This window comes from Loxodonta africana, chromosome X (genome assembly GCF_030014295.1).
Source record: "Loxodonta africana isolate mLoxAfr1 chromosome X, mLoxAfr1.hap2, whole genome shotgun sequence".
NCBI lineage: Eukaryota > Metazoa > Chordata > Mammalia > Proboscidea > Elephantidae > Loxodonta > Loxodonta africana.
The window spans coordinates 158,718,283-158,742,272 of NC_087369.1; the positions used below are offsets into that span (position 1 = coordinate 158,718,283).

Consider the following 23,990-nt stretch of genomic DNA (forward strand, 5'->3'; position numbering starts at 1 on the left):
TAAGTATACACATTTTAATAGAAAAGTTGTCACTAAATGGTGCTTAATAACAAACCTTTATTGAATCTTTCACTTTGGCCTTGGGAGGTGCTTCGACACCAGTCTTGGGAAGCGTTTCCACAGGTGATGTTCCCATGTTGGCTTTGTCAGAGGCTTTCATGCCGGTGTTCTGGAAGGCTTCTACCTTGACCTTAGGAGAAGTTTCCACAACGACCTCAGGTGACACTTCCACCATGACCTTGGGGGACACTTCTACTTTTACCTTGGGAGAGATTTCTATTTTTGCCTGGTGAGGCATTATTACTCTAAATTGAGGAGCCATGACAGTAGGCTTCAATTCGTTATTACTCTGGTTACGTAAGGACGTCCTTATACGTTGCAGTATATCGATGCCTATAGGTGAATGAGGACAGAGGGTGAAATTCCAAGAAGTTAGAAAATTGACAAGACAAAAATGCAAAAAGTACACATTATAAGAATGTTGTTGTTGTGTGCCATCGAGTCGATTCCAACTCATAGCAACCCTATAGGGCAGAAAGGAACTAGGCAGAAAGGAGCTGCCCTATAGGGTTTTCTAGGCTGTAATCTTTACGGGAGCAGATCGTCAGGCATTTCTCCTGTGGAGCAGCTCGTGGGTTCAAACTGCTGACGTCTCAGCTAGCAGCTGAGCACTTAGCTATTGCACCACCACAGCTCTTACAGTGTAAGAGTAGGAACACAGAACAGGGAGACTGTGTTTATTAGGAAACCACAGAGATTACACACAACACAGGAATCTTTAGTGAAATGGATCACAGACTCAGGATGGGACCGTCATGAGGTTAATAATTCAGAAGGAAAATCAACAGTTGTGAAAGTAGTACTCTATTACAGATGAAAATAAGATGCTTCTCCTAAGTCAGTGTTCGCAAGAAGCCATTTCTATTTAAATCACACTGTATTCCAGAATCATTTTCACAGAAAATTACAAGATCTTGAACACCCCTTAAAAGTAACCTAAATATCTTCATTAGGATCAGAGAGTACACCGTTATAAAACCCAAAAAGCCCATTGCCGAGTCGATTCTGACTCATAGCGAACCTATAGGACAGAGTAGAACCACCCCATAGAGTTTCCAAGAGCGCCTGGTGGATTCGAACTGCCGACCCTTTGGTTAGCAGCTGTAGCATTTAACCACTACACCACGAGGGTTTCCATATTTGATTGTTTTAGGATATAATGTAAGGGTGAGCATTTTCTCACCAATACTGAAGCATGTACTAGAACAGTCATCGCAGTGGGTTGGATCTCCAAGGTTTCTTCCAGCTTTGAAAAGCTAAATATTTTTTATGTACGAAATGGACAAAAAACCAAAACCAAACCCAGTGCCATTGAGTCGATTCCGACTCATAGTGACCCTATAGGACTGAGTAGAACTGCCCCATAGAGTTTCCAAGGAGCGCCTGGCAGATTTGAACTGCCAACCCTTTGGTTAGCAGCTGTAGCACTTAACCACTACACCACCAGGGTTTCCTGAAATGGACAAAGACCGAAAAAAAAAAAAGGCAAAATAATCAGTTGTCAGCTAAGATGGGGGAAACAATAATAGCAATGTTGGGAACCATGCCACCTCACACACTGCTGGTGGAAGTACAGATTTATGTACAGCCTCCCTGGGGGGCCTAACAATACCACTTCTAGATATTTATCCTCAGGAGAAAATCGGATAAGTACCTAAAAGTGTACGTACAAGGTTGCTTACTATACCATTGTTTATAATATTAAAACAACTGAAAATATAGTCCCAATAGTCAACAGGAGATATGGACTATACTAAAACAATCACTATGAGTAATAAAATGTAATTTTTGGACAGGGAAAATGGTAGATATTGAGTTTAAGTACAAGTGGGTTATGATCCCATTTTGTGAAAAATATAAATAAATGCAAAGAAAAATTTTAAGTTATCGATGTGGGTTGGGATAATAGCTGATTACATCAAAAAATTTTTTTCTATACTAAATATTTATTGCTTGTGTAAATAATGAAAGCAAACATTTTCAAAAACTTATTTGGTGGTGGCTTTCCTAAGGCTTGGCAACATGAGTTCATCAAATAGAACAAATTACCAAAGACTGGCTACTTACAAATAAAAGTTTTGACAAAATTAAATGCTATTATTAGTTTCTCGTTTTTGGTGGAGAAAGCATTTTATTTACCTATCAGCATGTCCCTAAACAGTCACACTATTGAACACCAATAGTTTCTGTGCTACAGAAAAACTAACAGAACCCTAAGTAGGATAACTAGTTTTCATTAGCTTAGGAAACCCTGGTGGCATAGTGGTTAAGAGCTATGGCTGCTAAGCAAAAGGTCGGCAGCTGGAGCGAATCCACCAGCTGCTCCTTGGAAACCATATGGGGCAGTTCTACTCCGTCCTATAAGGCAGCTATGAGTCGGAATCGACTCAACGGCAGTGGGTTTTGATACAAATTGAAGACAAAATAGTGAGTTTTTGATGGGGGTGTGATAAATTAAAATGAAGGTAATTAGAAATATCCTACAGTAGACTGGGGCAGACTGGCAGAAAATAATCTGTCATAAATACAACAGGGCAGAAACAAAGGCAGGAATTAGAACTTAAGGAACCAAGGCTGCACTACAAGAAAGTCTGTGGTACCATTTTTGATTCATTTAGTAATCGTAAAGAATATTGACAGAAAAAAGCAAAGGAGGTGGGATATATTCTAGAAAGGAAAAAGTGGACTGGATGAGAAAGAGGAAAAAAAAATGAAAGAACAATGCATTCAAGTTTTCCATTATTAATGGCTTCTTTTGGCAATCCCTGGCTGGGGCAAACATTTCACAAACTTGGCCACTAACAGAAAGGTTGGAGGTTTGAGTCTAACCAGAGGGCACTTCGAAAGAAAGGCCTAGTGACCTACTTCCAAGAAATCAGCCATTGAAAACCTTATGGAACACAGTCAGTTTTCTTGGTCTTGCTACCCACAGGTAGAAACCCTGGTGGCACAGTGGTTAAGAGTTTGTCTGCTAACCAAAAGGCTGGCAGTTTGAATCCACCAACGACTCCTTGAAACCCTATGGGGCAGTTCTACTCTGTCCTATAGGGTTGCTATGAGTCAGAATTGACTCGACAACAACGGGGTTGGGTTTTTTTTTTTTGGGGTCCCACAGGCATGTTTCCCACTATAAAAAAAAAAAATAAGTAACCTATAAATCAGAAAGTCCACATAATCCTGAAGATTTGTTTCCTTTTACTTCAACAATCTATTTCCCTAATTAAAAGTGGAAAAGGAGCTCATTGCTATTCTTCAACAATTTAGGAAACAAAAAAAAAGAGGGTGGAGTTGGAAACATTCTCCTTTGATATTAAGTTTTTCCATCCTTTTTAAATCCAGTATTTTTTACAAGGCAGTGACATCACTTAAGTGCACGTCAAGAAACCCACAGAGCTTTGAAACCACCACCAAAGTTAGCTTTCTCATCCTACAGATGACCTATAACCAAGTAACTATCATGCTAGAAGTCAAAAAAGAAATACGTAACATAAAGCATTAAGTAAAATCACGGATTTGGTAACTATTGATTTAAATGATTTTTCTGCCTAAATGCAACAAATTAAGTGGTGCAGCCTATTTTTCAGTGCAAAGACTAACACCTAAGCTTTCTCCCAAATGGCTATTACCTGAAAGATCTTTTCCAGGGGTGGATAAAAAGAAGCAACAGTTTTGCTTCAAGCTAACGGCACTTCTCGCCCACGTGTCTGTCCATTTGTCATACTGTGGGGGCTTGTGTGTTGCTGTGATGCTGGAAGGTATGCCACCGGTATTCAGATACCAGCAGGGTCACCCATGGAGGACAGGTTTCAGCTGAGCTTCCAGGCTAAGACAGACTAGGAAGAAGGACCCGGGACTGTACTTCTGAAAAGCATTAGCCAGTGAAAACCTTATGAAAAGCAGCAGAACGCTGTCTGATATAGTGCTGGATGATGAGCTCCCCAGGTTAGAAGGCACTCAAAAGATGACTGGGGAAGAGCTGCCTCCTCAAAGTAGAGTCGACCTTAATGAAGTGGATGGAGTAGAGGTTTTGGGACCTTCATTTGCTGATGTGGCACAACTCAAAATGAGAAAAAACAGCTGCAAACATCCATTAATAATCAGAACCTGGAATGTACGAAGTATGAATCTAGGAAAAATGGAAATCATCAAAAATGAAATGGAACGCCTAAACATCGATATCCTAGGCATCAGTGAGCTGAAATGAACTGGTACTGGCCATTTTGAATCGGACAATCATATAGTCTACTGTGCTGGGAATGACACCTTGAAGAGGAATGGTGTTGCATTCACCGTCAAAAAGAACATTTCAAGATCTATCCTGTAGAATGAAGAACACCAAGGACACAAGGTGATTTAGAACCCAAGAGACAGAAAGGGCCACATGGACCAGCGACTACATTATCCTGAGACCAGAGGAACTAGATGGTGCCTGGCTACAACCAATGACTGCCCTGACAGGGAACACAACAGAGAACCCCTGAGGGAGCAGGAGAGTAGTGGAATACAGACCCCAAATTCTCATAAGACCAGACTTAATGGTCTGACTGAGACTGGAAGGACCCCCGTGGTCATGGCCCCTAGACCTTCTGTTGGCCCAGGACAGGAACCTTTCCCAAAGCCAACTCTTCAGACATGGATTGGACTGGACAATGGGTTGGAGAGGGATGCTGGTGAGGAGGGAGCTTCTTGGATCAGGTGGACACTTGAGACTATGTTGGCATCTCCTGCCTGGAGGGGAGACGAGAGGGTGGAGGGGGTTAGAAGCTGGCAAAAAGGACACGAAAAGAGTGAGCAAAGGGAGAGTGCAGGCTGTCTCATTAGGGGGAGAGTAATTGGGAGTGTGTAGCAAGGTGTATATGGGTTTTTGTGAGAGACTGGCTTGATTTGTAAACTTTCACTTAAAGCACAATAAAAATTACTTAAAAAAAAAAGATCTATCCGGAAGTATTATTCTGGGACTGACAACTCGAAGAGGAATGGTGTTGCTTTCATCATCAAAAAGAACGTTTCAATATCTATTCCGAAGTACAACGCTGTCAGTGATACTATCCATACGCCTACAAGGAAGACCAGTTAATACGACTATTATTCAAATTTATGCACCAACCACTGGGGCCAAAGATGAAGAAATAGAAGATTTTTATCAGCTGCTGCAGTCTGAAATTGATCAAACATGCAATCAAGATGCATTCATAATTACTGGCGATTAGAACGTGAAAGTTGGAAACAAAGAGCAAGGATCAGTAGTTGGAAAATATGGCCTTGGTGATAGAAACAATGCCGGAGATTGAATGATACAATTTTGCAAGACCAACGACTTCTGCATTGCAAATACCTTCTTTCACCAACATAAACGGCAACTATACACATGGACCTCGCCAGATGGAATATACAGAAATCAAATTGAATACATCTGTGAAAAGAGACAATGGAAAAGCTCAATATCATCAGTCAGAATAAGGCCAGGGGCCGACTGTGGAACAGACCATCAATTGCTCATATGCAACTTCAAGCTGAAACTGAAGAAAATCAAAGCAAGTCCACGAGAGCCAAAATGTGACCTTGAGAATATCCCACCTGAATTTAGAGACCATCTGAAGAATAGATTTGACACATTGAACACTAGTGACAGAAGACCAGACAAGTTGTGGAATGACATCAAGGACATGGTACACGAAGAAAGCAAGAGGTCATTGAAAAGACAGGAAAGAAAGAAAAGACCAAGATGGATGTCAGAGGAGACTCTGAAATTTGCTTTCGAACGTCGAGCAGCTAAAGCAAAAGGAAGAATTGGTGAAGTACAAGAACTGAACGGAAGATTCCAAAGGGCGGCTCGAGAAGACAAAGTAAAGTATTATAATGACATGTGCAAAGAGCTGGAGATGGAAAACCAAAAGGGAAGAATATGCTCGGCATTTCTCAAGCTGAAAGAACTGAAGAAAAAATTCAAGCCTCGAGTTGCAATAGTGAAGGGTTCTATGGTGAAAATATTAAATGACGCAGGAAGCATCAAAAGAAGATGGAAGGAATACACAGAGTCATTATACCAAAAGAATTAGTCGATGTTCAACCATTTCAAGAGGTGGCCTATGATCAGGAACCGATGGTACCGAAGGAAGAAGTCCAAGCTGCTCTGAAGGCATTGGCAAAAAACAAGGCTCCAGGAATTGATGGAATATCAATTGAGATGTTTCAACAAACAGATGCAGCGCTGGAGGTGCTCACTCGTCTATGCCAAGAAATGTGGAAGACAGCTTCCTGGCCAACTGACTGGAAGACATCCATATTTATGCCTATACCCAAGACAGGTGATCCAACCAAATGTGGAAATTATAGAACAATATGACTAATATCACACGCAAGCAAAATTTTGCTGAAGATCATTCAAAAACGGCTGCAGCAATATATTGACAGGGAACTGCCAGAAATTCAGGCTGGTTTCAGAAGAGGACATGGAACCAGGGATATCATTGCTGATGTCAGATGGATCCTGGCTAAAAGCAGAGAATACCAGAGGATGTTTACCTGTGTTTTATTGACTATGCAAAGGCATTTGACTGGGTGGATCATAACAAATTATGGATGACATTGCGAAGAATGGGAATTCCAGAACACTTAATTGTGCTCATGAGGAACTTTTACATAGATCAAGAGGCAGTTGTTCGGACAGAACAAGGGGATATTGATTGGTTTAAAGTCAGGAAAGGTGTGCGTCACGGTTGTATTCTTTCACTATACCTGTTCAGTCTGCATGCTGAGCAGGTACTACGAGAAGCTGGACTATATGAAGAAGAACGGGACATCAGGATTGGAGGAACACTCATTAACAACCTGTGTTATGCAGATGACACAACCTTGCTTGCTGAAAGTGAAGAGGACTTGAAGCACTTACTAACGAAGATCAAAGACCACAGCCTTCAGTATGGATTGCACCTTAATGTAAAGAAAACAAAATCCTCACAACTGGACCAGTGAGCAACATCATGATAAATGGACAAAAGATTGAAGTTGTCAAGGATTTTGTTTTACTTGGATCCACTATCAACATCCACGAAAGCAGCAGTCAAGAAATCAAAAGATGCATTGCATTGGGTAAATCTGCTGCAAAGGACCTCTTTAAAGTGTTGAAGAGCAAAGATGTCACCTTGAAAACTAAGGTGCCCCTGACCCAAGCCATCGCGTCATATGCATGTGAAAGCTGGACAATGAACAAGGAAGACGGAAGACTTGACACCTTGGAATTGTGGTGTTGGCGAAGAATATTGACTAGAACACAGACTGCCAAAAGAATGAACTAATCTGTCTTAGAAGAAGTACAACCAGAATGCTCCTTAGAAGCAAGAATGGAGAGACTGCGTCTTACATACTTTGGACATGTTGTCAGGAGGGATCAGTCCCTGGAGAAGGACATCATGCTTGGCAGAGTATAGGGTCAGCAGAAAAGAGGATGACCCTCAACGAGGTGGATTGACATAGTGGCTACAATGATGAACTCAAGCATAACAACAATTGTAAGGATGGCTCGGGACTAGGCAGTGTTTCGTTCTGTTGTGCATAGGCTCGCTATGAGTTGGAACCAACTCGACGGCACCTAACAACAACGACAACAATGGCACTTCTGTTGGGACAAGCAGACGACTGACAAAAGCATTCTCCTGAGGGCTGCCATACAAGTAACGAACTAAATGAGAACAAATCAAAGTGGATTCAATGTGGGGTCTCACAAATACACACAAAGCCAAGACAGCAACGTGAACTGCTGCAAGTGATAACTTCCCCAGCCTCAAAGTAGAGGCGGTGACAGCAACGCTTAACACAACGGGACCGGACACTGCCATCTGACTGGACTGCCCTATCCTTTATGTAAGTGATTTTTTCCTGCAATAAGGGGGAAAAGGCCACACCACACCACACCGCAATAACCCCAATGAAGGCATCTCAGTAATCTATTTAGCAGAACCATACCCCACTGTATGGAGTCTCTATGGAAGAACCCACATATAAAGAAAAAGTTGTATACGACATAAGAATGTTAATAATTATTTTGAATTTCTAAAGTTCTGTATGATTTCACATGAATTCCTACAGATATATGTCACTGACAACCACAGGGGTCAAAGCCATTGCCTAAAGCTCCAAGGGATTGACTGAGTTCTTTTGTTAAGAGTGGCTTTTGTCATAAAAATTTTGCCCCATTAAATCTTGATGTTCATAAAGATTCCTGTGACAGTGGCATTTGACCTGCACCAACAGGATTTGATCAGAGTAAACTTAGTAGAGAGTTTTCTGTCAGTGGGTGGTCGGGTAAAACACAAAAGCAACAAGCCTGTCAGAAAGGGAAATGTTAAAAGGGAAACGACTCTAAATAAAGAAGTCCTTTAGTAATAATTTTTTTTTTTTTTTAGTAATAATTATGACATCTTGGGCACAACCATCAGCCGTGAAAACGTGCACAAAGAATATGTGAGGAATGCTGTGAAGCAACAGGGTTCCAAATGTGGCCAGTAATTCAGGACCTCTAAACGCAAACTGCTGACAGAGAAACAAGAAATGTCGGAAGTGAATCAAATCCTCCAGCACAAATTTATCTATTGCGACTTCCTATGGTTTATTTCCTCAGCTTCAGTAGAGACTCCTTGCTCAGATGATGGTAGGATTTATATATTTCATTTAGAGACAGACTCATCTGGCCTCAGCCAAATAAGCATGGCACGGAAGGTACTTTTTTTTAGAGAGAAAAAAAAAAGAGTGTTTTGGCTGCCAATTTTAGGCCTGACTTCACAAGCATGTCAGTCTTGACATACATTGACCTCTTTTAAAGCACTACTTTAGATGTTTCTTAGAAATGACTAACCATGTGGTTTTTCTTCCTTTGGTGGTTTTTCCGGTTCAGGACATGCGTGCGGCTTCATATCTTTTGTAGCTAAAGAGGAGATTCTGCTTCTTTCGTCTGGTACTAGAGATGAAGCACAAAGGAACATTATATTTTTCACAAAAGAATTAAATATATTATTTCAGGAGTGAACCACTCCTTTCTTCAAACCTTTATCTTCTCACCCTTGCTTATAAGAATTTACTTAATTTCAGATATTATGCAGAGATTCTACATCCCCAAACTTCACACTAGAAAGTGAAAATATAAAATAGTCATGCCATCCCTCTCTCTGTCGACTGGAGAATCGTGTGGTGCTCTTCTGAAATAAATCTAAATGTTCTGCAGTCTAAAGAAGAAGTGGTAGTGTATAAATACATATAAGGAATTGTTTTCATTCGATGGTAACTTAGTAGAATACACGAAATAACTACTTACCGTTACTAAAAGGATTTGGAAAACCTGCAGATGATGTAAACCTATATTTGTCGAAGCGAGCATTTTCTTTTTCAGGTTTTTCAGGAGAAATAGGATGTCTATTGACTGAGAAGAAGATATAAAATTTAGTGTAATCATATTTAAAGAAGAAAGTTTCATGAGCTGAAACAAAATGAGTTTTCATGGTGTAGTTCTCTGGAGGACAGACATGTATTAATGAGGTACACAATGTTTACTGTCAGTCATTCCTTCCAAATTATATACGTTCAACTTTTTTTTTTAAAGAAATTGTGTAGAATTATGTCCACATACAGGAAAGATTATAGTGGATCAATAGTAAGCAAGGCAGACTTAGTTTATGCTTAAAACACTTCTTGGCCAAGCTATGTAAAGCTGAAGCATTAATAATTTTTATGCTGATTATACATTTAAACGGTAATATTTGGGATATGCTGGTTCAATAAAATAGATTATTAAAATTAATTTCATCTGTGTCTTATGCAATCTCACATGATAAAATTTTTTAAATATAAGTTTACTCTGGACTCCAAAGACTACATATGAGCATCTTCCTTTAGCATACAAAGTTTAAAACCATACGGTAAATGCAACCTCATACTGATAAAAAAAAAAAACATACTGATAGCCAATATTTAAATACGAACATTAACGGACTTCAAGCATAACCATTATATTAATTACCAGATCTTCTCCTTGACTTTGTGGCAGGGAATTCCCATGACAATCTTTTTAGATCAATACGGTTGGTTCGTATCAAGGTCTGGAGAAGTATACCTCTGAATTTGTCCTGTTCAAAATAAATGCCAACAAATTTTTTACATATTCATTATATTGCTTAATACGATTCTGATCTGTGGTTTATAAAACAACCCCACCACAAACTTTTCCATTTTTGTATCAGGCAAAAGTTTATAAATAATTTGAGGCATGTTTCAGGTATCACTTAATAAGCAGTACTTCTCTAGAACAGCCAGTTTTTAATCTTATGGGCCCTGCATCCAGGAACTGATCATACTTCCCTCTTTGCTTATAACATCAGGACATTTGGTAGCCCATTTCTAGCCAACTGTACAAAAACTGAGTGGTACACATTTGTGTTTGCTTATCACACCCTACACTTTATTATTTTCCTACTTTAATTTTCCCCTCTCCTTGATTCCTCAATCATTTATTTTATCACCTGGTGTGGTACGTATATGCTAGAGAAACCCTGAGAGCATGGCCCCGGATGCTCTTTTAGCTCAGTCACGAAGTCACTCCTGAGGTTCACCCTTCAGTCAAAGATTAGGTTCACACTTCAGCCAAGGACTAGAAGGCAGGAGGGAACAGGAAAGCTGGTAATAGGGAACCCAAGGTTGAGAAGGAAGTGTTGACATGTTGTGGGGTTGTTAACCAATGTCATAAAACAATATGTGTACTAACTGTTTAATGAGAAGCTAGTTTGTCCTGTTAACTTTCATCTAAAGTACGATTAAAAAAAATTATTTGTAGAATAGGCCAGGAAAAAAATCAACTAAACATACACATAAGCAAAATGAAATCTATGTCAGCTGTCTATGATATCCATATTTGGAACATCTTCAATTCTGGGGCTAACTGACAAAAATAAAGTTTCAGAAAAGATAACCTATGTGTTTCTCTTGACCTCAACTTCAATTTAAACTGGTCTGGACAACAACTATACAAATGTAAACACCACATTTCCAGAAATGGGTTACAGTTTTCTTTTCTTATCCCTGTGGTATACCATATGATGTGCTATACTCAGCTAAGCGAATCAACTTCAGGGCCAGAAGGTTTTCTATTCTTCCCTGACAACAACTGTTTCATAGCAATATCATCCATACCAAGTCCCCACTGTTTCTCTGAGGGCAAAGCTAAACATACCAGGAAAAACTGCAATTCTTAATATTGACCGAATGGCAGCATTTTCCAATGATATTTTCTAACAGTAAATCAACTGTTCTAAATCACTTAGAAATAATATTTGAAGAAGAGATTAAGCTTGTATTATTCAAACTTTTCTGATTCCTAACAATTCTCTCCCACTGCTTCTAAAGTCACTGTTCCTCTGTGCTCTTTCAGGTTCCTTCTTGCCTCACAGGCTCCCATGGCTCTATCCTGCCTGTACTCGCCCTTTCTCAGCAACACTGAGTTTGGTTTGTCGCTGCTCTACAGTGAGAGGACTTGAAGGACTTACCAATGAAGATCAAAGACTACAGCCTTCAGTATGGATTACGCCTCAACATAAAGAAAACAAAAATCCTCACAACTGGATCAATGAGCACCATCATGATAAACAGAGAGAACATCGAAGTTGTCAAGGATTTCATTTTACTTGGGTCCACAGTCAACGCCCATGGAAGCAGCAGTGAAGAAATCAAAAGACGCATTGCATTGGGTAAATCTGCTACAAAGGGCCTCTTTAAAGTGTTGAAGAGCAAAGATGTCACCCTGAAGACTAAGGTGTGCCTGACCCAAGCCATGGTATTTTCAATCGCATCATATGCATGTGAAAGGTGGACAATGAATAAGGAAGACCGAAGAAGAGTCGACACCTTTGAATTGTGGTGTTGGCAAAGAATATGGAATAGACCATGGACTGCCAAAAGAACAAACGAATCTGTCTTAGAAGAAGTACAACCAGAATGCTCCTTAGAGGCAAGGATGGCGAGACTGTGTCTTACATACTTTGGACATGCTGTCAGGAGGGATCAGTCCCTAGAGAAGAACATCATGCTTGACAAAGTACAGGGTCAGTGCAAAAGAGGAAGACCCTTAATGAGGTGGATTGACTCAGTGGCTGCAACAATGGGCTTAAGCATAACAACGACTGTGAGGATGGCGCAGGACCGGGCAGTGTTTCTTTCTGTTGTGCTTAGGGTCGCTATGAGTCGGAACCGACTCCATAGTACCTGACAATAATGCAGAGACAATTACCTTATGATAATTAGCGGTTAACACATGAATACCAGAGTCAGACAGAGAACCAGAGACAGGCTGACGAAGACTTATTAGGGACAGCTAAAAGTCACTGGAATAAAGGAAAAGAGAGCATGCCGACAAGAAAGAGAACTGCCTCAGAGCGAACATGCCAGATTCAGAAGAAAGAGTGGAGCAGACTCAGAGTAAAGTAGTGACAAAGAGAGCGAATTATACAGAATGAGACAGGTAGCCAGATGTCCAGTATAAAGAACAAAAGACAAACCGACTGAAGGGGGACAGAGGGAAAAAGAGGGGACATGACAAAGCCACTGACCCATACTAACAGAGTGCCAAGGACACCAAGAAAGAGTATAGAAAGGAAAACACAGCAGCAGTGCCACAACACAACAGAATGAGAGGGAGAGGGCAGGAGAGAGAATGCTGGCTGCAACACAGGCCCAGAGGGCCCAGGGGTCAGGGAAGGGAAAGCGAAGAGCACAAGGGATAGTGAGAGGGAGAGCGCGAACACACACGTGTGAGCTGGGCGGGGGGGATACGGAAGGGGGCAGAGGTGTTCTCATTTGCCTGGGGTTGTTGTCAGGTGCTGTCGAGTTGATTTTGACTCATAACAGGAGCAGATCGCCAGCTCCTTCTCCTGCAGAGCTGCTGGGTGGGTTTGAACCACCAACCTTTCGGTTAGCAGCCAAGCATTTAACCACTGCACCACCAGGGGTCCTTTTGCCTGGGGGTGAGGCACGGGGGAGCTGGAACGGTTAGATGGGAGCATATTGGGGAGGGCCAAAAGGTGGGGTCTAGCCCTTATTCACTAGGCAGCGGGACAATGCTGAACTCTTTTTAGTAGTCAAGCGAAATGCAGGCCACAGGTACTGCACGTGTTGTGTCCTGAAGTGGGACAGGGCCTAGGATAGCCAAACCAAACCCGTTGCAGTCATCTAAACTCCTGGGATCTTATCAGGACAGGAGCAAGAGCCTCTACGTTGAGGGGAAGAAGAAAGGAAGAATGGAGGGGTTCCGTTTTCACAGGTTGGACCAGTAAAGGCAGAGATGGGCTAAGAAAAAAATATCCTACACTAGACCCAGGCAACACAGCATATCATCTGAGTAACAGGCTATAAAAGTATGTACCCTTTCTTCTTCAAATTTTAGTCTTCTTCTGAGTTGTGCAGATTCCCACCGCTGTCCAGCTTTTTCTCTCTGTGCTGCGAGTTTGCGCTGTTGTTCTTGAATGTGTTTCTCATAAAGGATCCTGGAGTCGATGTCTTTTTCAGCTATGTGCCTTTCCTTGTCGACTGAAATATTCCAAATACATTTTCAAGGTATAAAAGCCAAGAGAGTACTTAAGTAATTTTTCCATATAATACATATAGAAGGAAAAAGTTAATATATCTCATTTTCTTTTTAACGTAACTTGTGCTAACAACTAATAACAGAGATGAGCATTAAAGACCATTTTTATTGGGTGTGCACTTAACTTCGGAGAGTTAGATTGGCTTTGATGACTCTCATCCTGTCCAAATTAAAATTCCAAATTAAGAAACAGTATTTTCTTTCATGTGAGATGTCTGCTGGTTTGAGCTCAAGTCAAACCCCACCAGACTACCATGCTCGGCATTAAAATAAGAATTTGTCCTTCTACTAGGAAACTTCTTTCAAAGGCCTCATTTATAAAAACCATGCTGGTTTTCTGTTAATGGACTTAGTCACATACCACACGATAGAATAGGGAAAGTTGTTCTATATTCAATTTTTTTTCCCTCACCAAAGCCTGCAGAGTATCTGCTACAGGAAGAAATAGCTGCTCCACCAAAGCTGAGGTAATTTCTATTCCATGTGGATGAAGCTGAGCACTCATTTTGTCAGTGGATTTAGAAGACTAAAAAGAAAGATAGTTGGAAAAGCATTCTTTCAAGCTGTAGAATGGGTCTTCCTTGAGAGCCTAACTTATACAAAGTGGCACCTTAGAAGCATAGCAATCCGTAAAAAGACACCATATCTACAGGTTAAGGGTGTGAGCTTCCTTTGCAGTTTTTGGAATACTTTTTACTGAAACTCCATTCTGCTTGTTTCTCTAAATGGCGAAGAAATTTTGAAACTTTAGTTTTCAGAAAATTAAAGGTAACAGAAAGGACTTTTTCAAAAATTACGTTAGTCAAATATCCTTCATGGGCCTATTTTACCTGATTTACTCTAAGTATTTAATGGAACATCATATGTCATATAAAAATTGTAATCTATCATGTAAAATGATTAGGTAAAGTAAAACTACTTTGGAAATACATAACCTTAACATAAAATTCATTCATTTTGATTTAAAAAGTCTCAAATATACCATGTTGTAACCTCTCGCGTCCTTCTCTGCGTTCTTTCACTAGCCTTTGCCTCGTATCATTGTCAAGCACAGATCGTTCTATCAGGAAAAAAAAAAGAATACAGTTAGACATTAATAGGATATCCAATTTTAAAGATATAACACTCTGACATCTATCAAAGCATTATAGAAATCATACCAGGCTTAAACGCAGATCTTTCACTGGAAGGTAGAGGTGGAACAAATCCAAATGACTTTTTCATCCATTTCTCTTCAGCTATTTCTTGAGCTATGGCAGCTAAAATACAGGGTGAGAAAGGAAAGGGATTAGATATTAAAAATACCAGGGCTTCGAACTGGTTGATTCTGGTTCGAACTCATGCTGAGAATTTGCATTTCTAACAAGTTCCCAGTGGAAGCTAATACTGCTGGTTAGGGACCAGTTCTGAGGACCTCTAGTAGAGTGGCGGTTCTCAACATTTATTGTACATAAGAATCACCTGGGGATCTTGTTAAACTGTAGATTCTGATCCAGTCTACCTGGGGTGGAAATGCAAATTCTCAGCAGGGGCGTGAACCAGAGTGAACAGGTTTGAAGCCCTCAAAAACACAAACAGCTAGTACAGGAGTCGGTGACCCACGGTCATCTGGCTTCGATGATAAAGAACAGGATCACTGAAGGTTATCACTGATCCTATCAAATCAGTGAAAGTTACAGACTCCTCTGTTAGGTGAGGTCAAGGCTGATCAATCTGGGTCAGGAACAAAGATAATACTGTGGATATGTCCGGGTATGTTAGTGGTGGTAGCAGCACGCTTTTGTAGATGAGTTGGGGCAAATGATCATTTGCTTTCAAAAATGCCTCAGACATCATACTACATATGAGAAAAACAGAGCCAGCAAGAAATTGGAAAAAAATCTGTTGCAGCATAAATTGGGAATTTAGAAAATAAAAGGTTAAGAACTTATGGATCGGGACCTGGATGTAAAAGTGTCAACAGTGAGATCCTTAGAGATTGAGGCCCGATATTAAGAAGTACACTTATTAATCAATCACCTAGACCAGGGGCTTTCAACCCTGGTTGCATACTACTGTCACCTAACTCACTTAAAAAAAAAAAAACTAGCAATGCCTCTTCTCCACCCCCAATCTCTGGAGGTGGGGCCCAGGCATCTCCAGTTTTGAAAAGCTCTACTCTGGTGCACAGGGAAGGTGGAGAACTGCCAATCTGGAAGGAATATCCTATGAGATGATATCATTCCAGGTAGAAAAATGTCAAACAAACAAATATAAATTGTATGGCGTGCTAATATTGCTTGTGTAAACAGGCATAGAAGTGGTAAATAAACTTCATTAGAGTTAAATAGAAGAGTACCAAAAAACCAAACCCGTTGCCATCGAGTCGATTTCGACTCATAATGACCCTAAAGGACAGAGTAGAACTATCCCATAGGGTTTCCAAGGAGCGGCTGGTGGATTTGAACTACCAACTTTTTGGTTAGTAGCCGAACTCTTAACCACTATGCCACCAGGGCTCCAACTATAAGACCAGGGGAGTACAATCTGAGGGAAAGTGATAAAAATTGAAATTATAGGGTGATACATGTAAGACTTATTATAGGAGCTTCGCTGAACCTTTTAGTTCCCTGTATGGCTGTGTCTCAAATGCCCCCAAATAACGGGCACTTTCAGGAAGAGTATGGAGAACAAACACAGAAGCCCTAGTGGAGCAGCGGTTAACATGCTTGGCTGCTAACCAAAAGGTCGTCAGTTGGAACCCACCAGCTGCTCTGTGGGACAAAGATGTGGGAGTCCGCTTCTATAAAGATTTATGGCCTTGGAAACCCTAAGGAGCAGTTCTACTCTGTCCTACAGGGTCACAATGAGTCGGAATTGACTGGCTGGCAATAGGGATGGGATGGAGAATAATACCAAAAACTCTATTCTACTCCTATATAAAATCACAGGAAATACATCCCTGGCGTAATGCATACAATTCTGGTTTCTTCGAGAAGAATGAAGAGGGGCAGTGAAGAGAATGGAGGGGCTGTCTTTGTATTTCTATAATGGATGGACTCTGAGATGTCAGTTGCCACTCTGAGACGTCAGTTGCCAAAATGATCTTGGAGCCATTTTACAGTGTAACCTTCAATGTGACATCATAATTGCTACCACAGCAAACCTCATTTCAAAAGAGAAAAAAGCCCTTTTTTTTATCCCAGAGACCTAACAGCTCAAATAATCCATGATTTCAGTAAAAATTAGAAGATGAAACTCTTCTCAGCTTCCTAAATCATTCAACTACTAACGATTTTGTGGACTATATTTGTCTTCTGGATTTGAGCACTGGTGCATTAAGAAAAATTCTGAAATCTAGACTATAAATTAATTAAACCCTCCCACACAGCCTCCATTAGCAACATTTCTATGTGAGCAGAGAAAACAATAAAGTACCTTGTAGTTACATTTTTGCACATTCAGCTCTCCTGCTTAGAAGTCTTAAGAAGTTCATATTTTGACACAATTTAGCTGACTTTAAGGACAAATTCCCCCCAAACGCACAATCTCACCAGCTGAAAACTTTTTTTAAACAGAAATAACCTTGGAAGGAGTTGTGTTGAGAATAATGGACTAGATCATATAAACATTAATATGGTAATAAAGACAAATTAGACTTTTTAGACGTTTATGCCCAAATTCCTACTGGTAGGAAACACATTTGCAAAGAGGACAGGCTTTAAAAATTATTTAAAATGCCCAAGAAAAGGGAGAAAGCCTTTATGTCTAGGCTTACCAGAGTCAGTGACCATTTTATTTAACTTTATTTGGAGGGAATTTACTTAACACTCATTTAAAAATAACAGCAAGGTACAGTAAGTATACCACAGTATTTAGAATATGCCCATATCTTTCTGTAGCTCTTATACTAATTCTAAACCCCAAGTTAGGGTTGCCTTTTGCTTGGAGACTAAATTAACAAAATGTATAGCATTTATTACTAAAATTGAATTATGACTCTTCATCGAGATACATGGTCCTTTCCTTAAAAACGGCCATAACAAATATGGTATATCACTTCACCATTTACAATTTTTTTTTTAATTTGTATTACCTCATTTAATTCTCATAACAACCCTGTAAAATGGACGTCGTTATTTTCTCCATGTTTTTAACCAATGAGACAACCGACGTTAATCATAACTTTCCCAGGTCACACAGGTAGTAAGTGGGGAAATCAGAACTTGGTTTAATTGTAAAAAGGAACTTTATTGTAAAATATAATCTACTTATCAAGGGCTAGATTGTATAAAAATCACATTAACTTTTCTATGATTTAGTTCGTTATTCCCACCACAGCTACATCTACGGTTATTTCCGTTTTAAAAATCAGGCAGAAGGAAGTAAGATCTAAATGTACAGTGTTGATTCAACTATAAATAAATGAAAAACGTACATTTGGGTTTAAAATTTATTTTGAAATATAGCAATGGAAAGATTTTAAAAATACAACATTAATCATTTGTAACCATCTAATTTCTTCTTTTTTTAAAATAATTTTTATTGTGCTTTAAGTGAAAGTTTACAAATCAAGTCAGTCTCTCTTCTTCATAAAGAGAGTACTATTGTGCTGTGGCTAAGAACAGTCCAAGTTTAGAGAAAATTTGTAAAAGACATATTGAAAAGAAAACCATTCTCCTCTCAGGGGAAAAATGGACAAACCCTTTAGGGTGGAGATTCTTACCTATCCAATCATCCTATCTACCCAGTAAGTGTCAGAATGAAACAAACCTAAATCAGTTAAGAACCACTAGGATGAAGCTAGGAGCCAAAATTAAAGAATACCTTTTAGACACTAGAAAAAAGGAAATACATGTAACAGATTTAAAAAAAGATGTCATTCAAATGTTGAGGTTCTCTATTGAATAGAAAGCTCATTACTGACTTCAGTGTAGTGGAAAGTTTCTGCTTCTCTCCAGCCCCCACCCCAAAAGACACACACCGTCTGGCTCTAGTAGGGCAAGCTGGAAGGAAGGAAGGAAGGAAGAGAAGGAAGGGAGGAAGGAAGGGCGGAAGGGAAGGAAGGAAGGAGGATACTTCTCCAAGACAACTTGTTCAGCATGGCAATAATCTTCCTAAGGCTCTGCTCAAGGACAGTCACCTCAAAGTGCTTAATACCACGTGATGACAATGACAAACACTCATGTAATACTAATTCAGCAATTCTAAATTGTCTGCTACAGCAGTTGCTCTTGAAATCCCCCTCAGAGCTCAACATAAAATTTCTAGCCCCATCTCTCCAGGACCTTTTCCCCCAAGATGCTTCCTGGTGCGCTAACTAGAAATATTAGATCACATAAGCTAGTATTTTTATTAGGCAGCAAAGGGTATAGATCACAAAAGTGCATCACAAGTTTTCTTACCACAAAAAGGACTACGGTTTTGGCAGAGAATACCATACCATGAAACTCATTTTCGCAGATGAATAGATTGAGTACTTGTTGCTGTTCACTGCCATTGAGTTTGCCCCTGACTCATGGCAACCTCACGTGTTACAGAGTAGAACTGCTCCACAGGATTTTCTTGGCTGTAATCTTTTTGAAGCAGGTCTCCAGGCCTTTCTTTGGAGGAGCTGCTAAGTGGGTTCTTACTCACTGCTATTTGGATAACAATAAAAACGAGCAATTGCCACAAACTCCCATATCTTGAGCTCCCGCTGGGGAGTCAAGCAGCAGCTAGGAGCAGGAAGAGCTGACTCTCCCCACAGCTGCTGGCCCTGCCTCTTGATCCACCCAAATTCAAAGCAGTTGGGATCCATTCCACTGATGCCAAGGGCCTCTCTTCATAACATTATGACAGGTTACACATCCTTAGGCCAGGAAGAGGGTGGGAAACTATTAGGAAAAAGTTCGTAAGAAACCAAAGTAAGAATTCTGCAGCCAGGGAACCACAAAAATAAGGCCGACTTGCAAACTGTTGCCTAAAACAACAGTCAAAGTCACAGGGCTGACTTCCAGAAGACATCAAGTGCAATCCATAAGACAGCATGTCTGGAAGATAATGAAAATTAGAGATAACTTTCTACCATTTAAAGCAGAATACAATGGAATGGCTACTTGGAAAAATATTAAGCTCCCCATTAGAGTGTGCATTCGAGTTGGTGAAGCTGCATGGGATTTATAGATGAGACACTTGGGATAGATGACCTTCAGGTTTCTGTGGCCCTAAAAATCTGTAATCTGGCTCTCAGTCTCAGTAGATGCTTCCGCATCTGCAGAAAATATTCTTTGGAATAATTTATTCTAAACTGAGAAGTCATTTGTGAATTCAGAAAATCAGAAGAGAAAGGTGATGAGTCCGTGGCAATGTTTTCTATGCTTACCTGGTTGAAATATTATTTAAAAATATTATTTTAAAACACTTCTGTATAAAAAGGTACAACATGTGTGTTTTGTAAACATAACTCAATAAACATGTATGTGTGCTGTGTATAATGTACGTATGTCGACAGTTTTTATAGATGCTCTTCTCTACTGTGCCAAGTAAGTTACCTGCTCAGGGCAGTGTTTTAACTCTTGGAGCCAGGAGTCCAACAGGAGAAGAAACGGGCTTGCGAGCAAAGACATTTCATTGTCCTTGTCCCCTTCAGGAAAACGCTGAGCCCAAGGGGGCAGTTCTAGTCAAGCTGGTGCTCTGTGAAAGTCTAACATGTCATGTTTCAATTCCTGGCATGAAGTGGGAAGCAAGGATGTAAACTAGGGTTCTGGGTTAAGGCTTTTTTTTTTTTTTTTGCATTGCTTTAATTTTTTGGTTTGAAGTATTGTGAAGTCCAGCAACTGTCCCATACACAATATTAAAACACTTTCCAAAATTCAGTATCCAAATGTTTTTAGGGGATGGCAACCCTGGTGGCATAGTCCTTAAGAGCTATGGCTGTTTGCCAAGGGGTCAGCAGTTCGAATCCACCAGGCGGGCCTTGGAAACCCCGTGGGGCAGTTCTACTCTGTCCTATAGTGTTGCTATGAGTCGGAATCAACTCGATGGCAAAGGGCTTTTTGGTTTTTTAGGGGATATACAGACCACAGCTCCTTGGTTGTTGGTGTTGTGAACCGTGGAGTGGATTTTGACTCATAGCGACCTTATAGGACAGAGTAGAACTGCCCATAGGGTTTTCAAGGCTGTTAATCCTTAAGGAAGCAGACTGCCACAAACCCCACCAGCCCCGAGGTGGAGCAGCTAGCTGGGGGGTTCACACTGCCGACCAGGGCTCCTCACAGTTCCTTTAGCACACTGGAATTAGTACGAGTTAATAGAAATCATTAATGTAAAGCAATGTCAGCGAGCCTTAGGTGTCAAAAAGCAATAAAATCATCTTAATTTATTGCAAACTCTCTAGGTGGACCAGACCCATGAACTAGAGAATGGAAAATTCTTACTGAACGATGAAAGTGTATTTGTTACTGGCACGTTCTTTGGGGATTTGGTTCAAGGCGTTTACTACCCCATTGCCTTCTAATCTTTTTTGTCAGATCTCAATTTTTTAACTGCAATGAAAAATTCCTAAGGATTTCAGTAAAGTCAACAAAATTGTTGTACTCAGACTCATACTCGAGGTAAGTAGTCTGAAAGCAGGCGAAAAAGGACCCTCTGCAAAGCAAGAAACTCGATCGCGCTCAGGTAGCGAGTGGCGCTATCTCCTGGACACATGGTGCCAAGTCTCAGAAAATTCACGGTTTTCGCAGAGGAAAAAACTTTTGGGTGATGGAACCAGTTTAGAAGACAGCACTTTGAAGTGCTCATTCTCCTTCAGTTCAGCCTAGGGACTGCAAGATGTCCCACGGAAGGTGACAGCTTGTCGAAGTCACGTGTTAGCATGCAAATCAGGAAGAGCAGAGAGCCAAGTTTCATCCCAACTTTGGGAGAAACAAACAGCCCGACAGCTCCTTCCTGACCGGCCCTTGAGCAAGAGGGTGCAGAGGAGCTCTGGAAGAGGCAACGATTTCAAAAGCAAAAGGGGACGAGCCCAGACTCAGGGGACTCCAAGTCTCCCCCGCCTGGAAGGGCTTCCCCGGGCGCACGGCAGTTCCACGCGCGGGTCCGCGTGGTCCCCGCACTCCCGGCCGGTTGAGGGGCAGTTGCCTTAGGTCGCGCGGGCGGTCGCCGTCCAACCACTAGCCAGGCTCCTGCCGTTGCGGGTCTGGGGTCGCCCCCTCCCCGGGTCAGCGACGCTTGTTAGCCTCGTCGCCACCCCCCTCCCCGCCCACCCGCCGGACTGCAGCCCTTGGCGCCTGAGTTCTGCCCTTGGTGACCCTGGCCAAGCGTTCCACCAACCACCCGCCCACCGCCCGCGTCCCGCCCCGGGAACCCTGAAGGACAGGAGGGGTGAGGGGGACCAGATGGCGCGGGGCAACTCCGAGGGAAGTTTGCTGGAGCCCGCTACACCGCTGCAAAGGCCCCCGGCCGCGGGCAGCCCACCACCGCGCAGGCCTGAGCTCCCCGGAGCCGCCGACCCGCTCACCCGTCTGTTGCCTTAGCCCCTTCAGGGATGTGCGGTAGTAGGCGTCGGTCTCCTCCCACTTCTTCAAATCCCAGCGGATGACCTCCGGCGGCTCCCAGACTATAGGGTTCGCGCACCGGGGCTTCTCCCGGTCAGGCCACACGCCAGGCGCCCGGGGGTGAATCCCGGCCCGGGGCCGCACGGGGGCCGGGGGCGGGGAGGGCCTGGGCGGTGTCTCCGACTCCCACTCGGACTCCGACTCAGGCTCAGGCTCTGGCTCTGGCTGCGGAAGCGGTGGCCTTCCCCGCCGTCGCCGCCGCCGCGCCCACTTAGGTTCTTGTGGGCTCTCCATGGCGCCTGCCACGCACCACTTCCTGAGGTGCGGAGCAGCCTCTACCACCTCCTGAGAGACTCTAGCCTGAGTGGCAAGCTCTCCCTTCGCCTAGCCTCAGGACCAGCCAATCATCACTGACTTGGCCTTCTGTTCCTTTATTCTGCTCATCACCTCTACCTGCAACGCAGTAACATTCCAGCCTTCCATTGTTCGCTCAGTTCAGGGGCGCTGACTGCCTCTCCTGTGCACTTGTGCCATGAGTTTCCTAGTCTTTGAAACACGACGGAAAGAAAGGCCCAAGTGAGGGAAAGAGGCCCAGTGAGGGGTTGTAGGGGCCAACCCATCAAGAATTCCTTGAATTGTTGCCGAATAAATCTAAATCATGACACTGTTAGGTCTCAAGGTTGAAGGAAATATCTATAGGAGCTTGTGGGTCTTTAAAGTGCAGGAGAGGACTTACTGGCATTAATCTATTCAGATTTTGGGTGAGGCCCCTCGAGGTTGCAAACTGTTTTTCCCCATTCCCAAGGAAAACCTTAATGGACCTGCTGCCTGCACAAAGTGTAGTTGCCACGTTATTACTGTGGAGTGACACACGGTTGTAGGGACACAGTTTATGGGGGGGTGGTAGGTGCATGCCGGACACCAGTATGGCACTTTGATAACCCCACTGTGTCTCTAAATTACATGGGAGCTATCATGGAAGAAGCTAATAATAGCACTTATTTTCTCCAAGTCAGGTATAGTTCTAACACATTACACATACTAACTAATTTTACCCCCTACCATCCTATGAGGTATATACCATTGTCATCCCCATTTTACTGATAAGAAAACTAAGGCAGAGAGAGGTTAAACAATTTGTCCAGAGTCTCACACAATAATTGACAAACCTGGAATTTGAACCCAAAATGTCTGACCCCACTATGCATGCACAGGGTCATATGTGATACTGTTTCATGATAATGCTGAAAAATATATAATTTATCATACCTGAGGAAAAGACAACCTCCCAAGAAGTGGGCGAAAAGCACAAACAGGCCTTTCACAGAAGAGGAAAGACAAATGCCCAATAAACATAACAAAAATGCTCAAACTCTTAAGTAGTCAAGATAATTCAAACAAAAACCACAACAAGATATTATATTGCACCTGCCGATTTGACAAAACTTAAAGAGTGGCCAGTAAGTGTTGGTGAGGATGGAGATCAGTTCTGGTGGGGAAAACCAGTTTGGCATTATGGCCAATCCTGCGCCTAAAGTCCTACTCCTAAGCATAGACAGAGAACAACAGATGCTTTGCAACATTGTCACATGACTGTATCCATGATATTTATGTGACACATATGTCATTAGGGCACCAGCCAAGCACACACATACACAAACACAAGTTCAGTGTTGATGAACTACTTGCGAACTTCACAAACAGAAAAGTTGGAAAAATGCAGTAACAACTTTGTAGTTTGTTGCACAAATGCTGAACCCAAGTCCAATAATGAAGAAACAATCAGGTAA

General features: G+C 41.7%; 1 protein-coding gene across 1 annotated transcript; it reads right to left on the reverse strand.

The window, feature by feature from the left end:
- Positions 1-43: 43 nt before the first annotated feature.
- Positions 44-21,352, reverse strand: LOC111747808 (MAP7 domain-containing protein 3-like). The gene is made up of 9 exons (XM_064278486.1): positions 21,254-21,352; positions 19,301-19,361; positions 14,845-14,943; positions 14,667-14,744; positions 13,463-13,626; positions 10,073-10,178; positions 9,371-9,475; positions 8,915-9,016; positions 44-393 (listed from the first exon to the last, which is right to left on the reverse strand). The coding sequence occupies exons 1-9, from the start codon at positions 21,350-21,352 to the stop codon at positions 44-46; spliced, it is 1,164 nt and encodes a 387-aa protein (XP_064134556.1).
- Positions 21,353-23,990: the final 2,638 nt, after the last annotated feature.